Source organism: Zosterops lateralis, assembly GCF_965231275.1.
Source record: "Zosterops lateralis genome assembly, chromosome: 4".
Classification (NCBI taxonomy): Eukaryota; Metazoa; Chordata; class Aves; order Passeriformes; family Zosteropidae; genus Zosterops; species Zosterops lateralis.
The window spans coordinates 49367693-49392285 of NC_139765.1; the positions used below are offsets into that span (position 1 = coordinate 49367693).

Genomic DNA, 24593 nt, shown 5'->3' on the forward strand with positions numbered 1-24593 from the left:
CAAGGCAGGGATCACCCAGAGCAGGTGGCACAGGAACTCCCCACAGGTGGGGTCTGAATGTCTCCAGTGAGGGAGACCCCACGACCTCCCTGGGCAGCCTGTTCCAGTGCTCTGCCATCCTCAATGTGAAAACGTTCTTCCTTACATTGAGGTGAAACTTTTTGTGTTTTAGTTCATAGCCACTGCTCCTCGCTCTGTCACTGGGCACCACTGAGAAGAGCCTGTCACCATCCAACTGACAGCCTCCTTTGAGATATTTATATGCATTAATGTCAGTGTTCTCTAGATTAAACAGGCCCAGCTGCTGCAGTCTCTCCTCATAAAAGAGATGCTCCAGACTCCAAATGATCTTTGTGGCCCTACACTGAACCCTCTCCAGCAGCTCTTTGTCTCTCTTGTACTGAGGAGCCCAGAACTCCACACAGCGCTGCAGATGTTGCCTCAGCAGGGCCGAGTAGAGGGACAGGACCTGCTGGCCACACTCTTCCCAAGGCACCACAGGTTACAGGCCCTCCTGGCTTCGAGGGCATGCTCGCATTATAGCCCGAGATTTCCTCTTTTCTCATGCTCGGGAGGCTCCACATTTGCAGACGTCTGTACCCGCAGGCGAGACACCGCACCAGGAGCGCCCTGGTTGTGACCCCCGCCCCGCCGGGGCTGACTCAGGCCGGGCTGGGCCGGGCGGGGCGGGGCGGGGCGGGGTCCGCCGGCGGGGATTGGCTGCCGGGCCGGCGGCGACCGGCGGGGATTGGCTGCCGCGCGGCCTTTGTTCGGCTGCAGCCACTGCCGCAGGGCAGCGGAAGTTTGAGCGCTGCGGAGCGCGCGAGCGGAGCCTGGTCTGGGGGAGCCGCTCCGCGCCAGCCCCGCCATGGACCTGGAGAATAAAGTGAAGAAGGTAAGGCGGGCTGCCCGCCGGCTCATCTGCCGCGCACGCCGGTGTCCGCTCTCTGCGGAGCGGCGGACCCGCCTCGTCGCCGCAGCCCCCGCGGGGCCCGCCCTGGGGTCGCCCCCGGTGCCGGGATCGGCCCTTCCCGTGCCCCCGGGCCCGCGGCAGGGGCGGGGGCAGGAGCGGTGTCTGCGGGCGCCCTCGGGGCGTGTGGCTGGGCCGCCCCGCCGCTCCCACCATGGGTACTCGCCGCACTTGGTGCCCCAGGTGGGGACGTACCGCTCTTCTGTCATGCAAGTAAAACGTGTTCCGTCCCCCCAGTAAACCCCTGAGATCTGATAGTTGTTTCCATGTACCTGCGCTTTGTATGTAGGTATGAAACTTCAATTACAAGCGGACAGGTCGCTGTTTGTGGTTATGTTAGTGATTAATTTCAGAGCTACGATGTGACTGAGTCCTTACAAGTGTGTTACCACCGTTCCTATGGATTACCCCCTTGAGGGAGAAGCCTGGGCTTGATTTTTCTTTCTTTTTAAAGGTATATTGACAAGTTAGTTGCGTCAAAACTGGCAAGAAACCAAAGATAAGTAAAAGAAAGCAATAGGTAATCCAATTGCATTGACTCTCTTTCCAAAACTCACCATTTAAGACTTCTATGTTAAACTGACTTCATGTGGGACACTCACGTAAGTCTTTTACTTCTAGTTCTTTTCACAAATTAAATGTAGTGCTAAAGCACTGACTTTATTAATTCAAAAAGTTATTTGTACTATCTATTTTGATACTTTATTTGATAAAGGGAAAAGGAGCTTTGTATGTGAACACAGGTTAAATCTATACATAACCTTCATTGATCTGTGAAAAGTAGAGTATTGAAGTGCATGTTGTATGAATGTGAATGGGGTGTATTCCTGAATTGTTTTATTTAAAGGTAGCAACTTGTTTTAAAACACAGACGTGCACTTTTGTATACCTGTGTGCTTTTCTGACAGGTAAGAAAGGCTAGAAACTGCAGGCTAGAAACTGGCTTGGGGATGGAAGTAGTTTTGTAGTGTGGAAGGCTACCTGTTAAGGCTGAATCCTAGCAATGATTAGCCTTGAGCTGCAGTTTGCTTTAAGTGAAGTCACCACATGATAATGTCACTTGAGTGAGGATCCTGCTTTGGAGGCACTGTCTATCTCATCCCAGTCATTAGGCCATCAGCTTATAGAGGGGTGTAGCTAAGTAGTGTCCCTGACTTTAGAAGCTAGTGGTGTGCACAGGCTTGTGTCTCTTGTGTGATTCCTTGATGCAATGAAAATAAGCTTCTTGAGTAGGTTTGCTTACGTTTTCTAAGCACAATTTAAAACTTAACCTTGATGGCATTGCAGAGCTTGTTCACTGGAAGTTTTTCGAACTCCAGGAGGTGAGAGATGCATATTTGTGGAAGATAGAGCATTATAATTCAGAATTTATTCATCTAAAGAGAAAATAAGTATGGGGTGTAAAATGACTGATAAAACTCTGCAGATAATGATTAAGTGAACTTGTAGATACTGAACATCTGCTTTAAATTCCACTGTATTGGGTAGTTGCGCATGTTTTAAATTTATTTGACTATTTTTGTCATATTTTTCTTTGCTTATCTTTTACTTCTCTTCATCAACTTTGAAGATTCCTGAAGACTTTTCTGAACCTGCTCAGATAGACACAGAAGCTAGTTCCACAAAAGAATCCAGCAAAGCTTTGTTTAGTGAAAGTAGTATTTCTATTCTGCTCTGCTTTAGTAATATGCAAAGATGTCTGTGATTTGAAAAGCTTCATATTTCCTCTGTTTCTACTTTATGTATATTCAGAAAACTATTTCTGTTATTGTGCTGTTCTCCCTCCTTTGCTCACATTTTCTGCCCATCTTTGTAACTTGGGTGGAGCTCATTTTCCCAGAGAACAGAAGAGGCTCTGTGAAAGTCCCTATGGGGAGAACTGGGAAGCTTTGCTAGGTACCAGCGAGTTTGGTACAAAATTCTTCTTTTTTGACTATCAAGATTTATTTAATCAAAACTTCTTAGATATTGTACACTGAATAGAATTACAGTTCATGTCAACTCTGGACAACTGTGTCTTCCTTTTCTGTCCTTTAATTCCAATTCTCAACCTGTTTATTATATTTTTCCTTCTCTCATTTTTGCCAACTTCCTTCTTTCTTGAAGGGTGGAAGAAAATTCTGAGGAGTTTCCAGTCAAGATTGTCAAAACCAGTAAACTACTTGGCTTTTAGAAGAAACTTGTCCTGAGGTGGAGATGCCTGTGTCAGATTTTTTAGTCCATCAGCAGCAATGGGTTGCTTTACGACATGGTGTAGTTCTCACCTGTCTTTGTCTTGCACCCTGAAGCAAAATAGCTTGAGTTCTCTTACAAGATGTGCTTTGTACTTTATGTAACTTCTATTTTGTAGTGACTTGTATATGTTTATTGCCTGGCAAATAACCTGGTAAATGTTACAGACTGGTGAGTGTATAACTTGCCTGTTGGGCAGGAAGTTCTTAGAACGCTGGGCAGAAGAAAGCAGGAATTGTCATGTTGTCCCCAGAGAAGTAATTCCATTGCACTTTTGAACTCTCAGTTTAGATGTTGGCTGTTCTGTAGCCCTGGTGTTCAGCAGAGCAGAAGGAAATGAATGCCTGTAGGAGCCGAATGCTGTGTGGAGGCTCAGACTCTCAGCTGGTGCTGTAGAAAAGCTTCTTCCCCTACCTACAACTGCTGATTTATAACTGTATAGGGAAATATATCGGGATGTTTTCTGTTTCTGGAAAACCTGATAGGTGAAGTTTCCAAGGTGACGTTTCTAAGAGTTCTCTAAGTGTTAGTAATCTGTGAGTTCATTCTTCAGTTTTGAGCTTCTATATTGTCACTTTGGAAAGCTGCTACATAAGTTTTTATCTACATGCCTATGTTTGTATGAAGAAAAAAAGCACTCAGAGAAAGTCTGTTCATTGTTGATATCAGGTTTGGTGGGTTTTGGTTTTTTTTCTCCAAATGTAACAGTTGTAGCACAGTCTGTCTAACTGGAATTGCTTCCCTCCAGTACATGACCACTAGAAATCCAACGTGTGCCTGTTCTTCAGCAGGAAAAGCTCCTGCCCCATCTACCACAATTTCTAGCTTTTCATCCTTTTAGCAGTGGATTCCTTACATATTTGCTGCCTGTGACAGAAGAACAGCAGTCCTGTTTAGTGTACCCTTCTTAGGGAATCTTAAGGGCACAATTACTTTGCCTCAGACTTTTAATTTAATTTCTGTTTGGTTACTTTCATGTCTTGTAAAACTAATCTTGCTGTCTTAACAAGTGGCTAAAGGAACCAGTGCTACCATGTAGATGTCTTGCTTGGTCTGAATCCTGGGCTCTGGATGACCACAGCCTGCCAGAAACAGAAATTTCAGCATGGACTTTCTGCACTGAGCAATATATATGCAGAACATATGCAAATGTGTGAAAAAGCATTTAAATTTTGTAGTCAGTTCACCATGCTTTTTAGAGCTATTAAATAACTTGCAAACATCTAGGCACTGAATAGTGTCTTTTTGGCTGTCTTGTGAATACTAAGTCTGAGACTTCCCTGGTCTTCTACAATTTACCTTTCAAGGGGATGAGGAGTTTAGGGGAAACTGTACAGTTTTCTCCTTTTTCTCTGGAGGAATTGGATTTGCTTTTGCATTTCAGGATCACGAAGATAGATTGTATAAAACGATTGTACAACAGATCTAAAGGGTAAAAACAGTAGCTCCAGCTTGGAAAGTACTTGTGCAAGAAACAGACCACTCCTTCTCCCAAATACAATATATGCTGTGTTCTCAAACCTTGCTTTGAGGCTATAGGGAAAATGAAGATTTACTGCTTTGTGTTGAATGCTCTAGCAGAACTTTGTCCCAGCAGCCTGGATTCCTGCCCTGTCTGCCACCTCTGTGAACTTGGTAAAATGAATCAGTAGGTCACGCTCCTGCTTTTCAGCCCTGCTGGCAGCATGGTCTCCTGCTTCACTAAAGAAAATAAGAATCTGGCAGTGAGTATAAACTTTCACAGTATAATACTTGCTTTATAGAAAGAACTTTGCTTGTGATGGAGAAGGGGCGGGGCGGTTTGGGGGGAAGAGGTGCAGCTTCTCTAATGTGGAATTTGTGCCTGGTTATTTTTCAATGGCGTGAGACTTAGTTTGTTCTGTTACAGTTGGAAAACCAAACACTGAGTGCTTTAGACATTGCTAAGTCAACAACTGTAATGATCTTTGATAAATGAACGGTGAATAAAGTATGGATAGAAGCAAAGTCAACTTTTCTGTGTTTTGCAAAGCATGATTTAGTAATGTCTGCTGGGCTGCACTTCCTGTTGAGGTCACTGTTTGTTTTGGTGTTACTGCTATGGAAACCCATTATAGCAGATCTTTTTTGCTGTTTCATGTGTATAGTAAGATGAAGGAAATGTACTTTCCTTGCAGGGGTGAGTTTTGCCTGCAAATGGAAGTATGAAAACTTTTATGTAGATATGAGAAGACCTACTTCAGTTTTGTTCACAAGGAAACTTAGTTACTGCTTCCTGCATGTGCTATGGGGTTTGAAGGTTTTTTTTCCCCATCGAAGTTAAAAAAAATATGTGAATAATTTTTTGAACTACCTGTCTGAATCCACACCTCTAGTTATTTTTTGTCCAGCATCCCTGAATAGCAGCTTGGCAAATATGGCAAGGCTAAATTAAAAGTTTTGACTTTTGCTTTTTTTTTGTTCCTGAGTCAAAAGTTCTCTCCAGGTGTCTGTCATTCATGAAATGCCTGAATAGCAAGTCAAGACACTGTTTGAATGCAGGACTTCGTGACTTTTAAGGTCAGATGAAGCTTTCTTGGATAGGGTATAATTATAAGCCAAGTATTTTACAGCAAGGGGGAAAATTCACTTATTTTGAGTTACAGTGTTCTGTCATAAAAGTAACACAGATCTGCTTCTTCAGTTGTTCCTAGAAAAAAGAAAGAAATGTAAGTAATAGTAATTGTGAGTAGCAATTGTCAATGAAATTTTATTAGTAAAAGTTGCTTAAAATGACTTTTCTACTTCAAGAAAGTATACTGAATGTGTCATGCAAATTACTATCCTCTTCCTAGCAGATACAAAGTGTACAATAATGAAGGTGTAGATGTGAATATCTATAATGTAGAGTGTTTTAAGATGGTAAAGTGAAATCTAAATAGATGTGCATGTTTCACTTATATATAACTAAAACTTATGTGTATGGTTATATATATATATATATGGTTATATATATATTTATACATAATTTTTATAGGGGTGTATATGTACAAACTTCCCTAATTTATAGGTTTAGCTGATGATCAAAATTGATGGGGTTCTTTTAGACCCTGGGGACATTCAGGAAAAGCAGGGCTGTTAGGATGAAAACATGTCACACCTGTTACCTTGTGTCTTAAACTTGGTCAAATGAACAGGTCAGGGGAGTGAGTAGGGTTCTGTCATGACATTTCCAGGAGACACCAGATCTAACTGTACTCCAGAACTGCTGTGTATGTGTTTCTGGTTTTGTTGAGGGAATTTTTTGTTGTTTTAAAAGTCTCCCTAATGCTTTATTTGTGCCTTGTTTTCAGTCTGAGGTTGTCTAGCTACAGCTCTTAAAAACAGTTAAAAAGCATGCACTTTCCTGCATGACTAAAGCTCCTAAAAAATTACTGTGTAGGTTTCCAAGTCTGCTTATCAAAACCTAATGTTAGGGGACACAACTGGGTAAGAGTGCTGCTGTCAAAACAAAATACGTGGAGTATTGTGAAAATACCTCTGGAGTACTGCATGATGGATGGTGTTGTATTGGAGGTTTACAGGTAGTGTTACAGTGTGTGTCAGCTGCATTCAAACTTAGCTAGTGTAATGCTGGACTTTGTGAATAAACACTTGTTTTCTATCCAGCTGAGCTGTCTTTAATAGCTGTTAGCCTTTTGAAGGTACACTATGTAGCAGTGTTTTAAATATTTAAATTCTGACCTATTTGATATTTAGAAGATACCAAATAAAATAAATTCCTGGGACTTGTGTACTCAGGCTACTGCAGCTTCTTGATTTATTCTTCTGCCTGTCCTGCCCAGATCATCTTCCAAATATTTTTCTTGGATGCAACCACTTTTTGGCATCCTTCTTTCTGTGCAAAATGGACTTCTGTACCCAGGTTTCTTAATTCCAGTTAACTTTTTCCCTACATCCTACATCAAAATGCATATTAAAAAACTCAGGGTCACGTTTGCCATCAATTTTAATAGACATGTTAAATATAAAGAGGTTTGTTGGATACTGTTCTTTGTTAGAGATCGGAATTGTATTTTCCTTCTCATACAGTGTCTGTCAAAGTTCTGTAAGAGCATTATCCAGATATTCATATGTCCTCTGTAGTGGTTTGTTGGGGTTTTTTTCATTCTGGAATTGTAAGATGTCTCGTTGGTCTTCTGTTTTTAAAGTTTAAATGTTGTGGCCTATTTTAATTTTCCACTTACTGTGCTTCCCTGCTTTCAAGAAGACTTCTGATGGTACAGCATATATTGATACCAGATCAGGTCTCAGCAACAGACCATGCACAGCAATGAGACTTCTCAGGTTTTTGGGGGTTTTTTTTGTGTTTGTCCTTCCTGCTGTACCTTCCCTTCTTTGAAAGTGCCTAAAACACATTAAGATGTACTAGAAATCTGTTGTGCTCTTACAGGTGCTCAGACTCCCACTCAAGCATCCAAATAGATCAATAATTAACTAATCTTCAAACCAGAACATTCCTGCGATTTTATGGTAAATCCAAGAATAGCTTTGACATGGATCACTTTAGTTCTTGCTTGGAGCACTGAAGAGCACAGAAGAAATATCTGCAGAAAGGATAGTGAAGAGGATTTAGTTCTAATCTGAAGCTCACTGTTAATTGTTGCAGTCCATTAATGACAGCATTCTTACTGCATAGCCACATCCTTTCAAATTGTGGAGGGATCTGTAACATTGGAATGGTTTTTGATCTTTTGCAGAGGCTAAGTACCAGTATTGTGTCTTATTGTCTAGCAGGATGAAGCTCACCTGCCTGATGGTACAGGAGTCCTCTTGGAGTGAGGAAGGAAAAGCAGCTGAGGCCTGAGTTAATTCTGGTCTCCTGGTGGGACTGTAATGTGTACAAGGAGGAGATAAGAAATGTTCAATAAACTTAAGAATAAACCCTTCTGATAAGCCGAGTTTAAACTATTTCGTAGGAACTGCTTTTTATCTTCTGAACAAACTCTTAGACACTTGAATATGATCATTTGGGTTTAAGATGATAGTAAAGCTTCTGTGCATGACTCCTTACTGTAAAGTCAGCCAGCTTTTGTCACTAGCTTCCAGTGTGAACTGAGATGGGGCAATCTTTCACTAATTGTCACTTGGCCGTAACCACTTAGAACTTCTTGCCCTTGGGTACTGTGTAATCTTGAAAGCAACGTGCAACAGATTATCTCAGTCATAGCTATATAAATCAATACTGGGTATTTTGATAATACCAGATGGGTTTGGTTTTCTTTTGCTGTAAAATGAAAATTAATGGCAGCAGACAGACAGGACCTTCTGGCAGTGTTTCAGTTGACCTGTCTGTGCCATTTCTCCCATAACTCTATTTATGGGGAAAATGAGTTCCCTGCTGTTCTCAGGTACACGTTACCTTTCCAGTCCTCAGCCTGCTCTGTATCTCTGGGTGCTTCTGCTTGGAGCTGGCTCTCTTCTGCAGAAAACATGGGGATAGGTATGGTAGCAGTAAAGAAGCACCAAACCACAGTTTTAGGCTTTCTAATTTCCTAAGCTACAGCTGAATTGGCTGCTGAAGAAGAAAGTCGTTTCTGAGGCTGATGCTTTTGTACAGCTGAAGGATGTCCTGTAACAAGACTCTGGAGAAATATGTGTAATGCACTGACTTCTGGATAAGAATAGCCCACAGTGCTTTTCAGTTTGGCTATTTTATATCTTAATTTTTGGCAAGCAGTCGTGTAGTTTCTGTCAGAACAAAGGCTGAGGCTGTGTGTGCATCTAGAATCACATGTGATTGGTTTTTAGTGTGCTTTTCAGTCTTGAGTGAAGCCTTTTCCATAGGGTGCCCAGACATTGTGTATAGAAAGGTAATTCCCTTCTTTCTGGTTCATAGCAAACTGAAAAACCTGTTTCCAAACAAGTCTCTCTCATTTGCTAATTCAATTTATTTGTCTTGAGCTGCACAAGCATTTACATAATAATGTGCTCTTTCTTTCTGGGGAGGGAATGTAGCATGCTGTATTTCTGAAGAAATCTGCACTAAGACTACTGGCTGGGAAAGTGCAAGTAGACTGGCTGCTTGTTGTCCCTGTAGTCTGGAGAGTATGTTCTGGGTGGGGCTTTTAGAGAGCACATATTTCTTCTCCTTAATTTGTTTCTAAATGAAGGGGTTTTTTAGCTTAAAGAAACCCTTAAATGTCGGGAAGCTTGGAAATGATAGTTAAAATGGTTTTTGCAATTTTTTAATATTTCTTACTTGAATTTCAGAATCTGCTTTGGGAATTCTTGAAATGTCAAGCTTATTTCTCTGTAGCATAAAACAGTACTCTCTAAACAAGTGATCCTATATTTCTAAACCTTAAAATTACAGGAAATTATTTTCCTTTCTTCTCATTCCACTCTTTTTGAAGAAAGGGAGAGCCTGAGCATAAAGAAGTAATGGCAGTTTGTAAGTGAAATAGCAGCAAGAGAGAATGGCTTAATGTCTTTTGCTGAGGGGGGGTGAGGGATAGATTGGGGTTTTATGGGAGTTTGTTTATTAGGGCAGTGCAGTCATAATTTAACAACTTTTTAGAGAGGATGACATTAAAAACAGGACAACACCAAACAAAAAACCAACCTGTCTCTTCCCCCTACCACTCCCCCTCCCACCCCGCCCCCCCCCCCCCAAAAAAAAAAAAGTGTTTGTTGTTTTTTGTTTTTCCTTTAGAAAACATCTTGGCTAACATCTTAGTCTCTTTGAGTGTGAATTGGGAAGAGTGCTCAGTGTTTTTTGTGATTCATGGTGTGTATGCGTGCATGCGGGAGATGTCTGGATTCCAGATGAGAAGTCTCATATAAATGCCCATCTTCGGTGAAGGTGAACTTTTATTAACCAGTTAGTGTATCAGAAGTGTAGCTGATGAAGAGCCTAATCTTTAAAGTTATGTTTATTTTACATATCTACTGGTAGGCTTCAGGTTAGCACCTGTAAGGTAGAGTTCTTGAGCCCTTAGGTTGATGAAGATGTCACCATGATCACAGCCAGCTTGTATTTAATCTTCCAGATATGGAAGAAATAATGTTATGTCCTTCCATCCATCCCTGCAATAGCTTAATAGCTGCCAACATACCTCTTTTCTCTAAATATATCATGATCTTCAGGGAAGTTTTTCTCAGGGTTGTCAGATGACTGTTGAAGCAGTGATCCTTTAAATTACAAAGTAGCTGAAAACAGGGTATTCCCTGCATTTTATCATGTGTTCTGTATATAACAAGTGGTTTATGAATAATCCATTTTTTATTTTGGACAAAAACAAGTTAAAAGTTGAGCTGGTTTGTATCCTTGTACATATAACAATAGTAGTATGATTTCTCTCAGTAAATGGCAAACTTAATAATACACTTAATAATACACATCTGATTAACTTTGGCATTGTGTTGTTGTTGCCAGAACTAAAAGTAGTGCCAGAATTTGTCAGTTCTAACTCAGTTTCCATTCATGATAAGAGCTAAACTGCAGGTGAGCTGTTTCTACCTACAGCTGGTTGGGAGCCCTCCTCCTACTGCGTGGGGTGTGGGGATGGATTCCTCTCTGCATGTTGGGCATGGGACTGTGTACCTAACTGTGGCCACATTTCTGTGGTCTTTCATCTGTCTCATTTGAGAGCTGTGTTCCTCAAAGGTTTAAAGCACTGGAATGAGACATTTTAATTTTAATGTGTTATATAAATGTGTAAGTTACTGTGCTTCATATTTGTTTTTCACCTCAAACCTCAAGTGGCTATTACTAGGTTAAATTCACTGATGTGTTGATACATTGTGTGAATACCTTTACTCTGCACTGTTTTCTGTATTCTCTGATACTTTCTCTGCAGCATGAATTGATCATCCATCCTTTTGAAACCCTTTGCATATCACTTCTGGTCATTGATTTTGTTAACTGTGCTGTTTTACTCTTTCCCCTCAAAAAGTATCTGGTATGAGTCCAGCTGAAATGTGATTGTAAAGGGTATATGCTGCTCTCAGTCACTATCAGAGTAGCCTCAAATATATTTGGAAATATTAGACAAACCACTTAGTTGTTTCCTTTATTCCAGGTTAGTGCATACAAATGTGGGGTCTCATATTTCTTGATCTCCTGTATTTTGCCAAGTCACATAATGTAAATCACTTTGTCCAGACAGCTCGATTAAATGTCCTTTGACTTGAGGTCTTCTGCCCTCACTGTGGTTTCACAGCCTTAGACCTAAGGAAATGCTGCAAAGAATCTGCTCTTTGCCTTGTGTGAAGTTTGTAGAGCAAGCTGGGCTGGAGAGAAAAGTCACCAGCAGAGTACTAAGGCTACCTCTGCTTGCTTAGCTCAACCAGGTGTACAGGCTTGTGTGAACACTGCTACTTACATAGATACAATAGGAAGGTGAGTGGACCCCAAAATGCTGTCCTTACGTCAGCTTACTCAAATGCTTAATCTTTTGCTTTAGCTGTTGATTGCAGATTATAAAGGCATCAGAAGGATCATTCATACAGCATAATTCTTGAAGCTGACTGTAGTCATCTTCTTCTGTACACAGATGGGCTTAGGCCATGAGATAGGATTCGGTGCCCCCTGCTTAAAATGCAAGGAAAAGTGTGAAGGATTTGAGCTTCATTACTGGAGGTAAGTGACACCAAATGTTTCCTAAGCTGTGACTCAGCACTGCAGATCTTGACATATGTATGCAAATGTTTTAGTAACCATTTTTGTTCTCTCTCTCAATTAAACTGTTAAGATATTTTTAAAAAGCTGACACAGTTCAGGGCCAGAACTTCTCAGGTGCTCAATGGAGTATCTAATCACTTGTAAGCATAAATTTCAGCTGCCCTGAAGTGAATGGTAGAATGGTAGTACTTCTACTGCAGCATTTGCTTTAGCTGACTTAAACAATTGAAATAGATTTGTAAAACTATGTCTAGCTTTACAGTAAGAGACATGATGGGGGAAGTGTGTTTTATCTCTGTAATAAAATGCTTTTTCAGCTCCCAACCAAATATGTAAGCTTTGTCAGAGATGCAAGGCAAAATTATTTTGAAAATATTTGAAACTTTGTATACACTTACAACTTACTTAGATGGGGGAGGAGGTGTCACTTGTGTGTGTCACACAAATTCAAATAAGTTAGATGATACTGAGCCTTAGATGGTGAACTGTTCCTAAATCAGTCAGTTGATGATAGCAGTAGTCTGTCATTAGTTATGCAGAAACTTTATATTTCATTAAGACCTTTCTTATTTTACTGAAACAGGATATATATATATGTATATTAATGCATTTATGTATCACTGGCCCAGTTCACTCATATTACTGGATGTGCTCTTAAGATGTAGTTTAGTAATTCTGATTTTTTAGAAAAAAGTCAATCTTAAAGGGAAAAGCCTGAAAGGAACAGAAAATTGTTGTTAGTAGCACTAGCACATGCTATCAATGAAAATTATTACCGTTAACCAATGCTAATTAGATACAGTGAAAATGCATTTGCAGTAGATTTTTTTTTTTTGTTTTATAAGGTAGCCTTTGTATCCCAGCCATAGCAGCATCACGTGCTGGTAAGGCTTAGGAGATTTTACATCTTTGCCCAAATATTTGACTGCAGATGAGAAAATAATCATGCAAATAGTTTAGAAAATAATCATGCAAACAAAAACAAAACACAGCAAAAACGTGTTTTAAGTTGATACATAATCCAGAAGCTATATTGTTATCTTTAATATGTAGCTATTGAAGCAGCTTACAAATAATGATGTGGATCAAGAAGTGGTAATGCACTAGTAAGTAAATGTGATTATCTAAAGATAAAAGAAATAATTCATTTATTGAAAGACTTTTTCAATATGCACTGTGAGGGGTTGTGTGTAGAAGTAATAGTAAAAAACCAGAATTAATGTAATGCAATAAAAGAATTTTAAAAAGTGCTAAAGTCAGTAGGGTTTATCCATGGTTAGATGAGAAACTGTATTACTTTCTACTTGAAAACTCTTTTGTTCATAGTCATGATGTCAGGTGGGGAAGTTACAAGTGTGGAAGGAAAAAGTCCAGTTAACTTTCTCTCCTTTTTAATTTTTTTAAACTTTTTCTTAGTTGCCAATGTTACACCTTGTAACTGCTAGATTATTCTTTAACATGAAATAATTTGGAATAAGAAGAAATAAAATGGCTGAAGTGATTTAGTTGCATCATGGTATGATTGCAAAGTGAAAAGGTGTCGGCTTCTGTGTGGGTTTTTTGCCTGTGTTTTTCTTTATCCATATTGCATTATCTTCCTGTGGCTCATTGTGCATCAGAACACTGTCTCTCCTAGAAAGTAAGAGTTTGTAGACAGCAGTGGATTAAAGAGCAAGTATTGAAAATTATGTAAAAACAGTAACTATTTAGCTAAGATTTAATTTAGAAACTGGGTCCATATAGTATAGACCAGATCAATAAGGTGGCTGGAAGTAGTCTGAGAAGCTTCTCTAAACGTCAAAAAAATGTGGCACATACCTCTGAAACAGTGAAAAAGGTCGTAATTGAGAGAATTCAAGAACTGGTTGGAAAATAGCTGTTTCTTCAGCAGAGTTGCCACTGGGAGACAGTAAGAGTGTGAATCTGAAGTCTTAATTTAGTTTTGTGTTAATAGCTTTCAAAGGAAAAAATATATTAATATGCTTTGCATGATGCATATATTTTGCTAGTCTACCACATAAATGGAAAGTGATGCATCCCAAATATGTTTACTTAATTGTTAGCCTTTAAATCTGAAACTCTGTTTTAAGTGGGAACAAACTGTAGCACAGGTGGACAGAATATTGTATTTATAACATGAATAATTAAAAATCAGTTCAAGCTTACCCACTTATTTCATTGCTACTCATCTCTAGAAGACAAGTGTTGAAGTAAGAATTGTATTTAGAGAAACAGTTACACACTAGGAGAATTACTGGGGGTAGGGATTGACCCTGGTCAGCAGCTAAACACCCACAGAGCTGCTCACTCCCTGTCCCAGACATCACGGCGAGAGACAGAAAAGGAGAAACAAAAGTGAGGGAACTCATGGATTGAAATAGTTTAATAGCTGCAGTGGTGGGTGAGCAAGTGATGCAAAGGGAATCAGTGGCCATCTCCCTCCAGCAAACTGATGCTCAGCCAGTCTCCAAGCAGTAACTACATAAGAAGGTGGAAACCCTGACTTCTTCCTGTTTTTCTGTTTTATTGCTCATGATGAGTTACACGGCATTTAAACCCCACTGACCAGTTAGAGTCAGCTGCACCCCTTCCCAGGTTCTCTACTTGCTGAGGACGGGGCAGAATTCAAAAACGGAGAGGCCTTGACTTTGTACTGGAAGAGGCCTGTTTTAGCTACAAACCCAAAGCACAGCTCCGTAAGGGCACCTTGGAGACGGTGACCTCCATCCGAGCCAGACGCAGCCCGGCCGGCGGGGCAGTAGCGTGTGCCGGGTGTGGCTCTGCCGCGGGCCGTGCCGGGCTGACACTGCCCTCTCCTGGGGACAGCCGAGCAGCTTCGGCACATCGCACAGCCTTTGGTCTGATACATGAAACGCTGCTACTCAAAGAGTCAACGTGCAATTTCTTTTTGTATTTCCATACTAAAGATAATTCTTCCACTGAGGAGTCAGATTCTAAAGTGCACAAAATACTCAAGTGTACCTATTTAGTAGCAGGGCTTTGCAAGGAGCTGCAAAGAGCTTGTTCTCTATACTGGGACTATTTGGAATATATCTCTTCTGGGGTGGCATGTACTGTTTTAAGACTTTTGTGCTGTAAATCTTGACACACTGTATAGGCAGGTTTTATAGGTGCAGAACTGTAAATCGAGGCTATTATGGAAAGGGTGGTAAACCAAGCCTTTAATAAAATTTATTCCTAAATTTTGAAGTTCTGATAGTGCCAGGTTGTAAGCTGAACAAAAAATGAGTAAAATGAGAGATGTGGTCTACAATGGTAATTGAATGATTAATAACTACCTGGTTTGTCTTAGTGTGTTAATAGCTTTTGCTTTAAAATTTGTCCTCAGAATCATGCTTCTGTCCAAGTGTAACAGCAGTAGAAGGTGGAGAAGGTCTTTTTAATTTAGGTGTTAGATTTCTTTCAGGCTGCAAAATAACCCCCTCACATGTACAGTGGGTCATGCTGGATGTAAGAGATTGCTACTCAGTTACATATTGCTCTTTGGGAATGTATTTCCCACTAGAGGGAACTATGGGACAGGAGTGAGAAGTTGCTAAATACAGGAGGGAAGATTCTGATTTACATTGGTTGATATATACCAGAAAGTGGTAACTGTCCCTGATGTGACTCACCAAGATGTTTAAAAAAACTTCAGAAAACAAGAACCTTAAGCTTGGGAATCATCTTTTTCAGCATGTGGCTTCTCTCACATGGAAGGTAGGAGGAGCCTTCAGTTGCCTTTTAGATTTTCTGATACTACAGCTGACAGGGAAGCAGTTCAAAGCAGTTGCAATTACTTGCAGCTGCATTAATAGCAAGAAACCATAACAGAAGGAATCACGAAGTCATAGACTTGGATGAAGAAGCAAGGTGCCTTCTCAGTAATTTCACTGATGATGCAAAGCTGGGAGGAGTGGCCAATATGCCAGAGTGTTGTGCAGCCCTTCAGAAGGATTTTGACAGGTTGGAGAGATGAGCAGAGGTGAACCATCTGAAATTCAGCAAAGGCAAATGCAGGGTCCTGCACCTGGGGAAGAATAACGCCAAGCACCAGCGCAGGCTGGAGGCTGACCTGCTGGAAAGCAGCTCTGTGGGGAAGGACCTGGGGATCCTGTGGACAAGAAGCTGTCCCTGAGCCAGCAGTGTGCCCTGGGGGCCAGGAAGGCCAGTGGTGTCCTGGGGTGCATTCTGCATGTGGAGTGCTGTGTCCTGTTCTATGCTCCTCAGTACAAGAGAGACATGGAGCTCCTGGAGTGGGTTCAGTGGAGGGCAGCAAAGATGATTAAGGGCCTGGAGCATCTCTCTTAAGAGGAGAGGCTGAGGGAGCTGAGGCTGTACAGCCTCGAGAAGTGATGACTGAGAGGGGACCTCATCAATCTGTCAGTATCTGAAGGGAGGGTGTCAAGAGGATGGAGCCAGGGTCTGCTTGGTGGTGCTGAACAATATGGTAAAGGGCAAGGGACAGGAAGAAACTGATGCACAGGAAGTTCCACATGAATATGAAGAAGAACTTCTTTACTGTGCAGATGACTGAGCATGGGAACAGGTTGCCCAGAGAGGCTGTGGAGTCTCCCTCACTGGAGATACTCGAGTCATCTGGATTTCTGTGATTCTGTAATAGGAAGAGGTGAGTCGTCTTGCATGGAGGGCACAAGCCTCAGGACTTGCCAGGTCTTTGTTGAGGTTTTCTCAGTAGCTTGCAGCTGCTGCCTCCTGTTGCTAGGAACCAGCGTAGGAAAGATCATGATCCATCTTAGTTTTCCTCTCTATACACCAAAACATAGACAATCAGGAGGGTGGTTAACATTTGATTTTGGAGAAGGAACTGGAAGTCTTTGATGCTTCCTGTAGGCAGACATTCAGGACACAGGAATTCATCACTTCAGAGGATGGAATTTCTATACCTTTCTTCCTTATTCTTTCTAACTACTCAAGACCTGCTAGCAAGTCTAGCTAATAGACCTGTCTTTACAGTGATTCCACAGATTTTGAAGTTTCTTTCCCTGTCTTGAATGTTTTGAGTGGGAAAAGCTTTTCAAATTGCTGAGATGTGTGTGAGGAAAATTGTTCTGCTTTGATGAGGTCCTGAGAGCTGTGAAGAAAAGCAGAAGTCCCTAACATCTCCTTCAGCAGGAATCTTGCTGAATGTCCTTAAGTGAAGAGAAAATGTTTTCAACAATGCAGATGGAGAGAACAAGAAATTTTCACTGCCTCTTGACAGAGTTAAAGGAGATATATATTTGTGTCTGTGGGTGTATATAACAACAATTGTTTCCTCTTGCATGAGGTGCTCACTTTAACATCAAAGGTAAAAATAAAGCATTGATTATCAGACAGATTTGTGAAATGTAAATTTGAGGTAATGGAATGGGGTCACTTCAGTGAGATAGCTGTATTAAAGACAGAAAAATGACCAGCCAGTCTATTCTAAAGAGAAGTAATTGGCTATATACCTTCTGCATAGGGGACAGTGAGTGACTAATGAGCAGGATTGTGCTGTGGCAACTAGTGAAAGAAGTTAGGACTAAATTGGAAGCCGTATTATTCAGGAATAGTTATGTGTAAATATCAGTTAGATATCTTTTAGTAATAGAAATTACTCAAGAGGAGAGATTACATAAATCAGGATACTATTTTGGGCTGTTAGCAGCTTTATGGACATCTTCATGTGGCTGAGATCCAGGGGGAGCATTGGTGAGCATGGGAAATGGCAACAGCCTGGGGGATTTTCCTTTAATTTACTGAGATATGCTGACATCAGTTGTGACTTTGTGACTCAGCTTTCTCCACATTCTTTGTGTATTGTTTTATCCTGTTTTCAGGGGCATAATGGTACACGAGTTCTAATGCCAAAGCCACTATTACACTTGTAACATAGCCCCTCTAACAGCTTCTTGTAAACTGTTGGCAAAGAATTATTCACTTAACTTTGAAAGAGCAAGGAGATTAGACTGAAATGTACACAGTCAAATTCTTAATTTCAGTGTGTGCAGGGGTGGGGAAGATTGGTGAGTACGTCATTATTTTTAATGCAAGTATAAAGTGCAGTAGTTCTATGCCAGTTTTCTAGGAAGGACCTATGGACAAATTGCCTGCTTTCACTTCTTTGCAAGTACCTATTTATGAGGAAAGCAAAAAAAAAAGCTCTCAGAGTTACTGCAGTCAGTGAAACAAGCCTTCAAGATGGGACCTAGAATAATGACAGCAGCTGAGTCAGGGTGTTCATCTAATTGAAAGTAGAAACAGGATCTCTAAGCTATCCTGCATTCTGAAAGAATACTATTAGGAGAAAGAAACACAATTTCATGATGTAACATGAGCAAAAATAAGGTGTTCTTGTGGCTTTTCCAGCACATATGAAAGTCCTAGGATGAATTCCACCCCAGCTTGTGGAGGGTGGTCTGGTATGTGACTGCTGTCAATGCTGCTTTACTGTAGTTTGGATGCTGTAGAGTGGGGAGAGTGCATAGCCTGTCACATGGCAGTTGTGACCACAGAGGCAATACAGCAATATGAACTGTTCTCACTGAGCTCTGTCTTGCAGCAGAGCAGTTCTGGACAGCCTGATCATACTTCAATTGCCTAAGTCTGTGCAGGGAACCCAAGAACATCTGGTCTTCATGAATGTTATTAAATCACATTCTATCAAGACGTGAGACTAAAATAGGGGGTTAGTATTACTAAAGATTGAAGTTGTAAGAGTAAATAAAGTGTTTGATGTCATTGTTTGGATGGACAAAGTGCTTCAATTGCAGTTAGGGTGTGTGCTGCGAGGCATAAAGCTGCATGGTCATCATGATGTAAATCACTAAATCTGGAAAATGCAAGGTGCAATTCTGTCTGGTATTAGATGTCCAAAAAAAAAAAACGACTAAGAAAGGGTAATAAGGTATAAGCACATGCATGCTGTAAAAGATGAGCAAAGTGAATATGAACTGCTTTATTAGTACATTAGTCTGTAAGTATTAGCTGTGTAAAAGAATGGTGTGGACAGATGCTGAAGATCTTGCAAAATTTTGTTTTGAGCACTTGAGATGCATAGTAAAGCTTTTAGGCTTAATGGGCAATGGTAGGTCATGCTTGAATGTTTTAGTAAACTGGGAGATTGCAAAGTGGTTACTGTTTAGTACCTATCCCAAGTAAGTATCAGCTTTGAAATTCAGCACATCTTTTCTGTTGTGGAAATGAGTTGGAAACTGTCAGACAGTCTACATCTCAATTAGTGATCTCTCTAGGTATTTGTGTTGTAAAGCAGAGTCACTTCTGTTTAACCTTCTTATTTTGCATGAGTAGCTCATTTTTATTGCAGTTAGGTGTTTTTATTTGGAGTGGGCTTTAGAAGTTAAATTACCACGAAGTATGATTTCTGTATAACCACATGACCAGGGCAGCATCCACCACACACTGAAATGTTAGTACCCCTCATCCTAAACTAGTGTACGTATAGAGAGCATATGTTTGGGCGTGGCTGTCATTTCAGGTGGCCAGTTAAAGGTCCTCCTTCCTTTCCCATTACCTCAGGGGCTTGCTGTAGTCATGCAATGTTCTTGCTGTGTTCCTATTACATACCTTGTCTTAAGGCACCTAACTTGCCTTCAAGACTATATAAAGCAAGATGCAGAACAATGTTAGAGTCTGATGGGTTTTGGCAAGCAGGGTTCAGAAGCATTTTATAGCCAATAGTTTATGCTATTTGCTGTATGAAGGATATATAACGGGGTAAAAACACTGCTCATTCCTCTTCAGACTCTAGAGATCCAGAAGGTTGATATGTTTTCTCAGTTTTTATAGTAAAAACTTCTAGGTAACATCTAGTTTCACTAATTTCTGTATGCTGTGGCTGACTGCTTTGAACTGAAGTTCTGGAGATGCTGTTAATAAATAATGAACTAGCTTGTCTAATCCAAGGTTCTGTTCATTATATATGAATTGTTTAATTATGCTTAAGGTAACAAATTGCTTTCTAATATTCATTAGCCAAAGCAGTGGAAATGTGTTGTATATGAAAGAATATAATTTATATCCCAGTAAGTAGATAGGCTTCTACCTTTTAAGGCAGTTTTTGGTGAAATTTCTCTCTACAGCATGTGCCAGAGTACCTCTGACTTGGTTCAGAGCTGTTTTGAAAGGCTTTGTCCATATACACCTTTAACTTTTCTTTCATCTTCTCTTTAAATGCTGTGCTTTGAATAGAACTTAATGCAATTACACTCTTTGTATGTCTGTATGCATTTTCTTCCTTTTTAGGAAATACTTGTTTCCACATGATAGCAATCCAGTGATAACCAAATATCATGCATACAGTGAAATACATGTGAAGAAAATAGTATAGTGTGTGTAACTTTGAATGTATGAAGACCAGCTGAAAAACTAAAAGCCCAAGCAAATGATTGCTCAGGGAATCTTGTTGATGCATTAAGTTATTATGAATCTGGTAGGTGACTGATAATGGATATGTATGTGTTTGAGATAGTATTGAGATATATCTCAGTATGTGAGATGTAACTGAAGAAATGACATAGCTTCGTGTTAAAAATGCGTTACTCTAGTCAACTGATATCGATCTGATAACAAGATGTAAATAAACAATGTAAATAATGCAATAGGACATATAAGGAGGTGTTGGACATACTACAGAAAAACATGTATTTCCTAAAGAAAGCACTGAAAAAAACGGTTTGGGTTCCTGGTGACTGCACACCCAGATGATGTGAAATTGCAATTTTGTTGCTGTTTCGGTGAATTTCAGGAAAATATGCCGCAACTGCAAATGTGGCCAGGAGGAGCATGATATCCCTTCAAGCAATGAGGATGATCGGAAAGTGGGGAAACTCTTTGAAGATACAAAATACACAAGCCTCATTGCAAAGCTGAAGAGTGATGGCAATCCTATGTATAAACGCAATGTAATGATACTGACCAGCCCAGTGCCAGCCAAGAACATATCCATCGATACTGTGACTTATGAGTGGGCTCCTCCTGTTCAGAATCAGACTCTTGTAAGTCCAACTCACATTTTTTCATGTTCAAGGCAGGCGTTGGTGCGAGAGAAAGTAGGAGAACTTACTGGAAAGATAACTTTGCCTCTTGTAGTCATCCTTTCTTCCTCCTCAAAGCTGAAAATACGGTGCCTGTTTAATGAATCTTGCATCTGTCATCTTGCTTTGTGGATATTTGAATGTAGAAATTCCTAAAAACCTAGGGAGATGGGGTAGTTTTTAGTACATAGGATTAAGAATTACCTACTAAGTTTCTGTAACCTGCCCCCTTTTTTTCTTTTTTTTTTTTTTTCTTTTTTGTTTTTTTGTTTTTTTGTTTTTTTGGTTTTTTGGTTTTTTTGGTTTTTTTGGTTTTTTTCTTTTAAATAAACTTGAAAAATTTGCATGGCTTGTGGGCTTAAAGAAAAAAAAAAAACAAAACCCAACACCACATCAATTTATATAATTGTTTAAACTTAAGGGGAGCACTTAGACTTAAAGTCTTGGTAATAGTTTTTACTCTATATGGTAAGAACAAGGTCAGTGTTGGCATCTAAAAGAACAGCTTTCTTCTAGTATATTTTCAGCTGAAGTAGAGGAGATGGTAGATAGCCTTCTGAGGATCTTGCTTCACTTTTCAAACTTTTATTACTAAGTTATTGTACCAAAATGTGCAATGCATGCCAGAATGACATTATCTCAAATTATTCTTTTTCAGTGAATTAATCAAACCTTGTGCATTTAAGACTTATGTAACATTCAGTTACCAGTTTGGTTTTTAGCCTTGTCATTGCTTTATTAAAACTAGGACTTTCTTTTTTTTCCATTATTTAGCTAGAGTTATTTTTTCAACGGGCTGTATGCCCCAAGCAGATTATTTCAGATTCTGCTTTTCTAAGACTATACTCACAATCAGTATTTATAGATAGAGACAAGGTGCTGTGTAAATGTTATTTACTCAAAGAAGTAATAACTCTTTTCTTTATGTTGTAAAAGGCTTAAAAAGGAGCCTGTCTCCTACTCTGGGAAGAAGCCAATTAATGCATCTGCTGTATTTTATCTCCACTACTGTTTCAGGAGCTTAATGTTTATGGAAAGAACCTTGTTTTTGACAAATTTGACTGTCACTAAAAACAGCAGAGATTATTTTAGTTGTGTTTGCATATGAGAATGGGTCTGTAGTTGAAGTGCCATCTGATATGTAATTCCTCCTGACTCAGGCCAGGCAGTACATGCAGATGTTACCGCGGGAGAAGCAGCCCGTTGCTGGCTCGGAAGGTGCGCAGTACAGGAAGAAGCAGTTGGCAAAGCAGCTGCCTGCTCACGATCAGGATCCTTCAAAATGCCACGAGCTTTCTCCCAATGAAGTTAAGCACATGGAACAATTTGTGAAGAAGTACAAAAAAGAGGCACTTGGTGTAGGAGATGTCAAGCTTCCTGGTGAGGTGGGAGTGGGAGCTCCTGATGAGAATAAGTTGAAAAATGGTGGTGGCAGAGGTACGTCATCTGCTGTTGGAACAATGGAGAAGTCCCCCAAAAAAGCATCTCAATATGTAAGTATAAGAAGGGAAAGATAAAGAAGGTACATTCTTATCTGAATGCTCTCTTTGTTCATTTTTGCCCAATTAAATTGATTGTTCATTTGCAATAGCAAAAATCTGGGGAGGGAAGGAAAGAAGGGGAAATGGAAATTGTTGTGAATGTCTGCATAGAGCCCTGGTTTCTGACAGTATTTAATGCATTGCAGCAAATAACTTCCCAGGTGACACTTTCATCCTCAGTGCAAAAATATGTTAACTTGGAGATAGTATATTAGGGTGGCTTTTACAGAAGGATAATCAAAAAGTTTGTGTCATCTTATGGACTAGTTGTTACATTCTTCTCCTCTTTAGGAGTTCGTTTAATTTTAGAAGCTTGTTCTCTCCTCTTTCTTGGAAGAGTATTGAAATTACCCACTTGACAAATTGTGCTTAAAATGAAATTAAATTAAGGAATAATAAAGTAACACGTTTCCATCCTGTGTCCAACAAGTTAAGCCATACAATGGCTCTTTTGACTAGTATTCTTTTCATATTCAGCTCCATTTTCTTATCTATTTTTTTCCTTTGGCATCTGATTTCTCTTGGTAATAATTCAATAAAAACAAGATATATAAAACTACCCAATTTTCATCAGTATTTCAAAAACTATAGCTTTAATCAGTATTTCTCACATAACTACTGCTGTGCATGTCTCAACTAAAAATTACAAATACAAAATAGGGGTAAGATTACTGAAGGAACATTAAATGAGTTTAGTGGAGGTAGACATTACTTAGGAGTGTCAAAAGCTCTATGATAAGTTGATTTCTAGAAATGCTGCTATTATATATGTATGAATCCTTAAAGTTTTCTGCAGGTTGCTTACAGAAAATTAATATACAAGTTCTAGATGGAGAAAAAGGCTTGCTTAACATTGGTTGTAGAATGTGGCTTTTGGTGTTATTGAGGATGTGGTGTGCCTTTTTTTGTTGTTCATTTCTGAACTGACAGTATATATGACTACTAGTGTGAAATATAAGACCAACACAGGTTTTAGCTTTGGACATGGCCCCTTACTCTGAAAATTTTCAAGCTGTGCCATTTGGTTACCTGTAGGTATTTGATAATTTTTTTTTTGCTCACTTTCTTGTTAGGAAGAATCTAAGAAACTAAAAAATTATTGTACCATGGCTTGATTAGGTTACTGTAATTTTGTCTTAAATCAGCCTTTCCTGACAGTTTACTTTAGTTTCACAACAGCAATTTTAAATCTCCTCAAGGAAGACCTACACCTGTTCAGCACTTCCCAGTTTTCCTTACTCCAGCATCTGAGTATTCTTCCTGCAGTATAAGCCAAGCATATGTTATCACTGGGGGTCATGATTTAGACAGAGGCTTGTAAGTGCTTAATAGCATAAGTGAACGTTTGGGTTTCTTGCCTGTTGTTAGGTACTGAGTTTACACTGGGTTAAACAATCAGGATTTAGATATAGGGGGTTTTTAAAGTATTTTGGCGGGGGTCTGATTTCTGCAATGAGACTTTGTTTCAGCTGTTTGATTTAGCATTATCTCAACTGCTTTCCAGCAGTTCAACATGAATTAATACAAAGAGGAGCTGTTAAATATATAGCAAAAAAATGCCATCCTTGTCTACACGGCTTTTTTTAATTGGTTCTGCATTTTTGCTCATCCAGTTTTCTTGTACATTGTCTTTCAGACTGAGTTTGAAAGCTGTATTCCTGTAGCTGTGGTAAAAAGAATCTCTTAAAAAATTAATTTTCTTTATAGGAATAGACTGCACTTCCTAGAAACCTGATAAAACATTTAAAAAGCAAACCCAACAACACTAACAACCAGGTCTCCACTATTAATGTAAATATACCTATAATAATTGTTTCTGTGTTTACAAATATAAAGCTTTTTCACCATATCTGAAAGCTGAATTAAAGCAAAATAGATACTCAGCATATTTTCATCTTGTAAAAAAGGAAATTTTTATGTAGCTTTTAACCACCAAAGCTGGAGATGTTGTAAATGGTAGGCAAGTGAATCACATTGCTTAGACCTGGGTCTAGGCAGCTGCCTAACCTTCCAGTGGACTTCTCTTGGAGTATAAGGTCTAAAGTAGAAAGGTCAGAAACCTTTATATACATGTATATTTGAACTTTTCCTTCAATTAGTTTCCCTACATTCTGCATCCTATTTGTGTTGCAAGTTGTTCTTCCACTTTTGTTGTGTTTCTGTGT

The 24593-nt window shown here is 39.7% G+C and overlaps 1 protein-coding gene across 1 annotated transcript in view; it reads left to right on the top strand.

Moving 5' to 3' along the window:
- The first annotated feature begins 786 nt into the window (after positions 1-786).
- The window catches only part of TES (testin LIM domain protein), a 29046-nt gene continuing 5239 nt past the window's right edge, over positions 787-24593 (top strand). Inside the window, exons 1-4 of the mRNA XM_083858805.1 lie at positions 787-895; positions 11719-11804; positions 20599-20848; positions 22048-22380. Of these exons, the coding sequence (XP_083714931.1) occupies positions 869-895; positions 11719-11804; positions 20599-20848; positions 22048-22380 (696 nt within the window). The 5' untranslated portion in view covers positions 787-868. The remainder of the gene's footprint in view (positions 896-11718; positions 11805-20598; positions 20849-22047; positions 22381-24593) is intronic.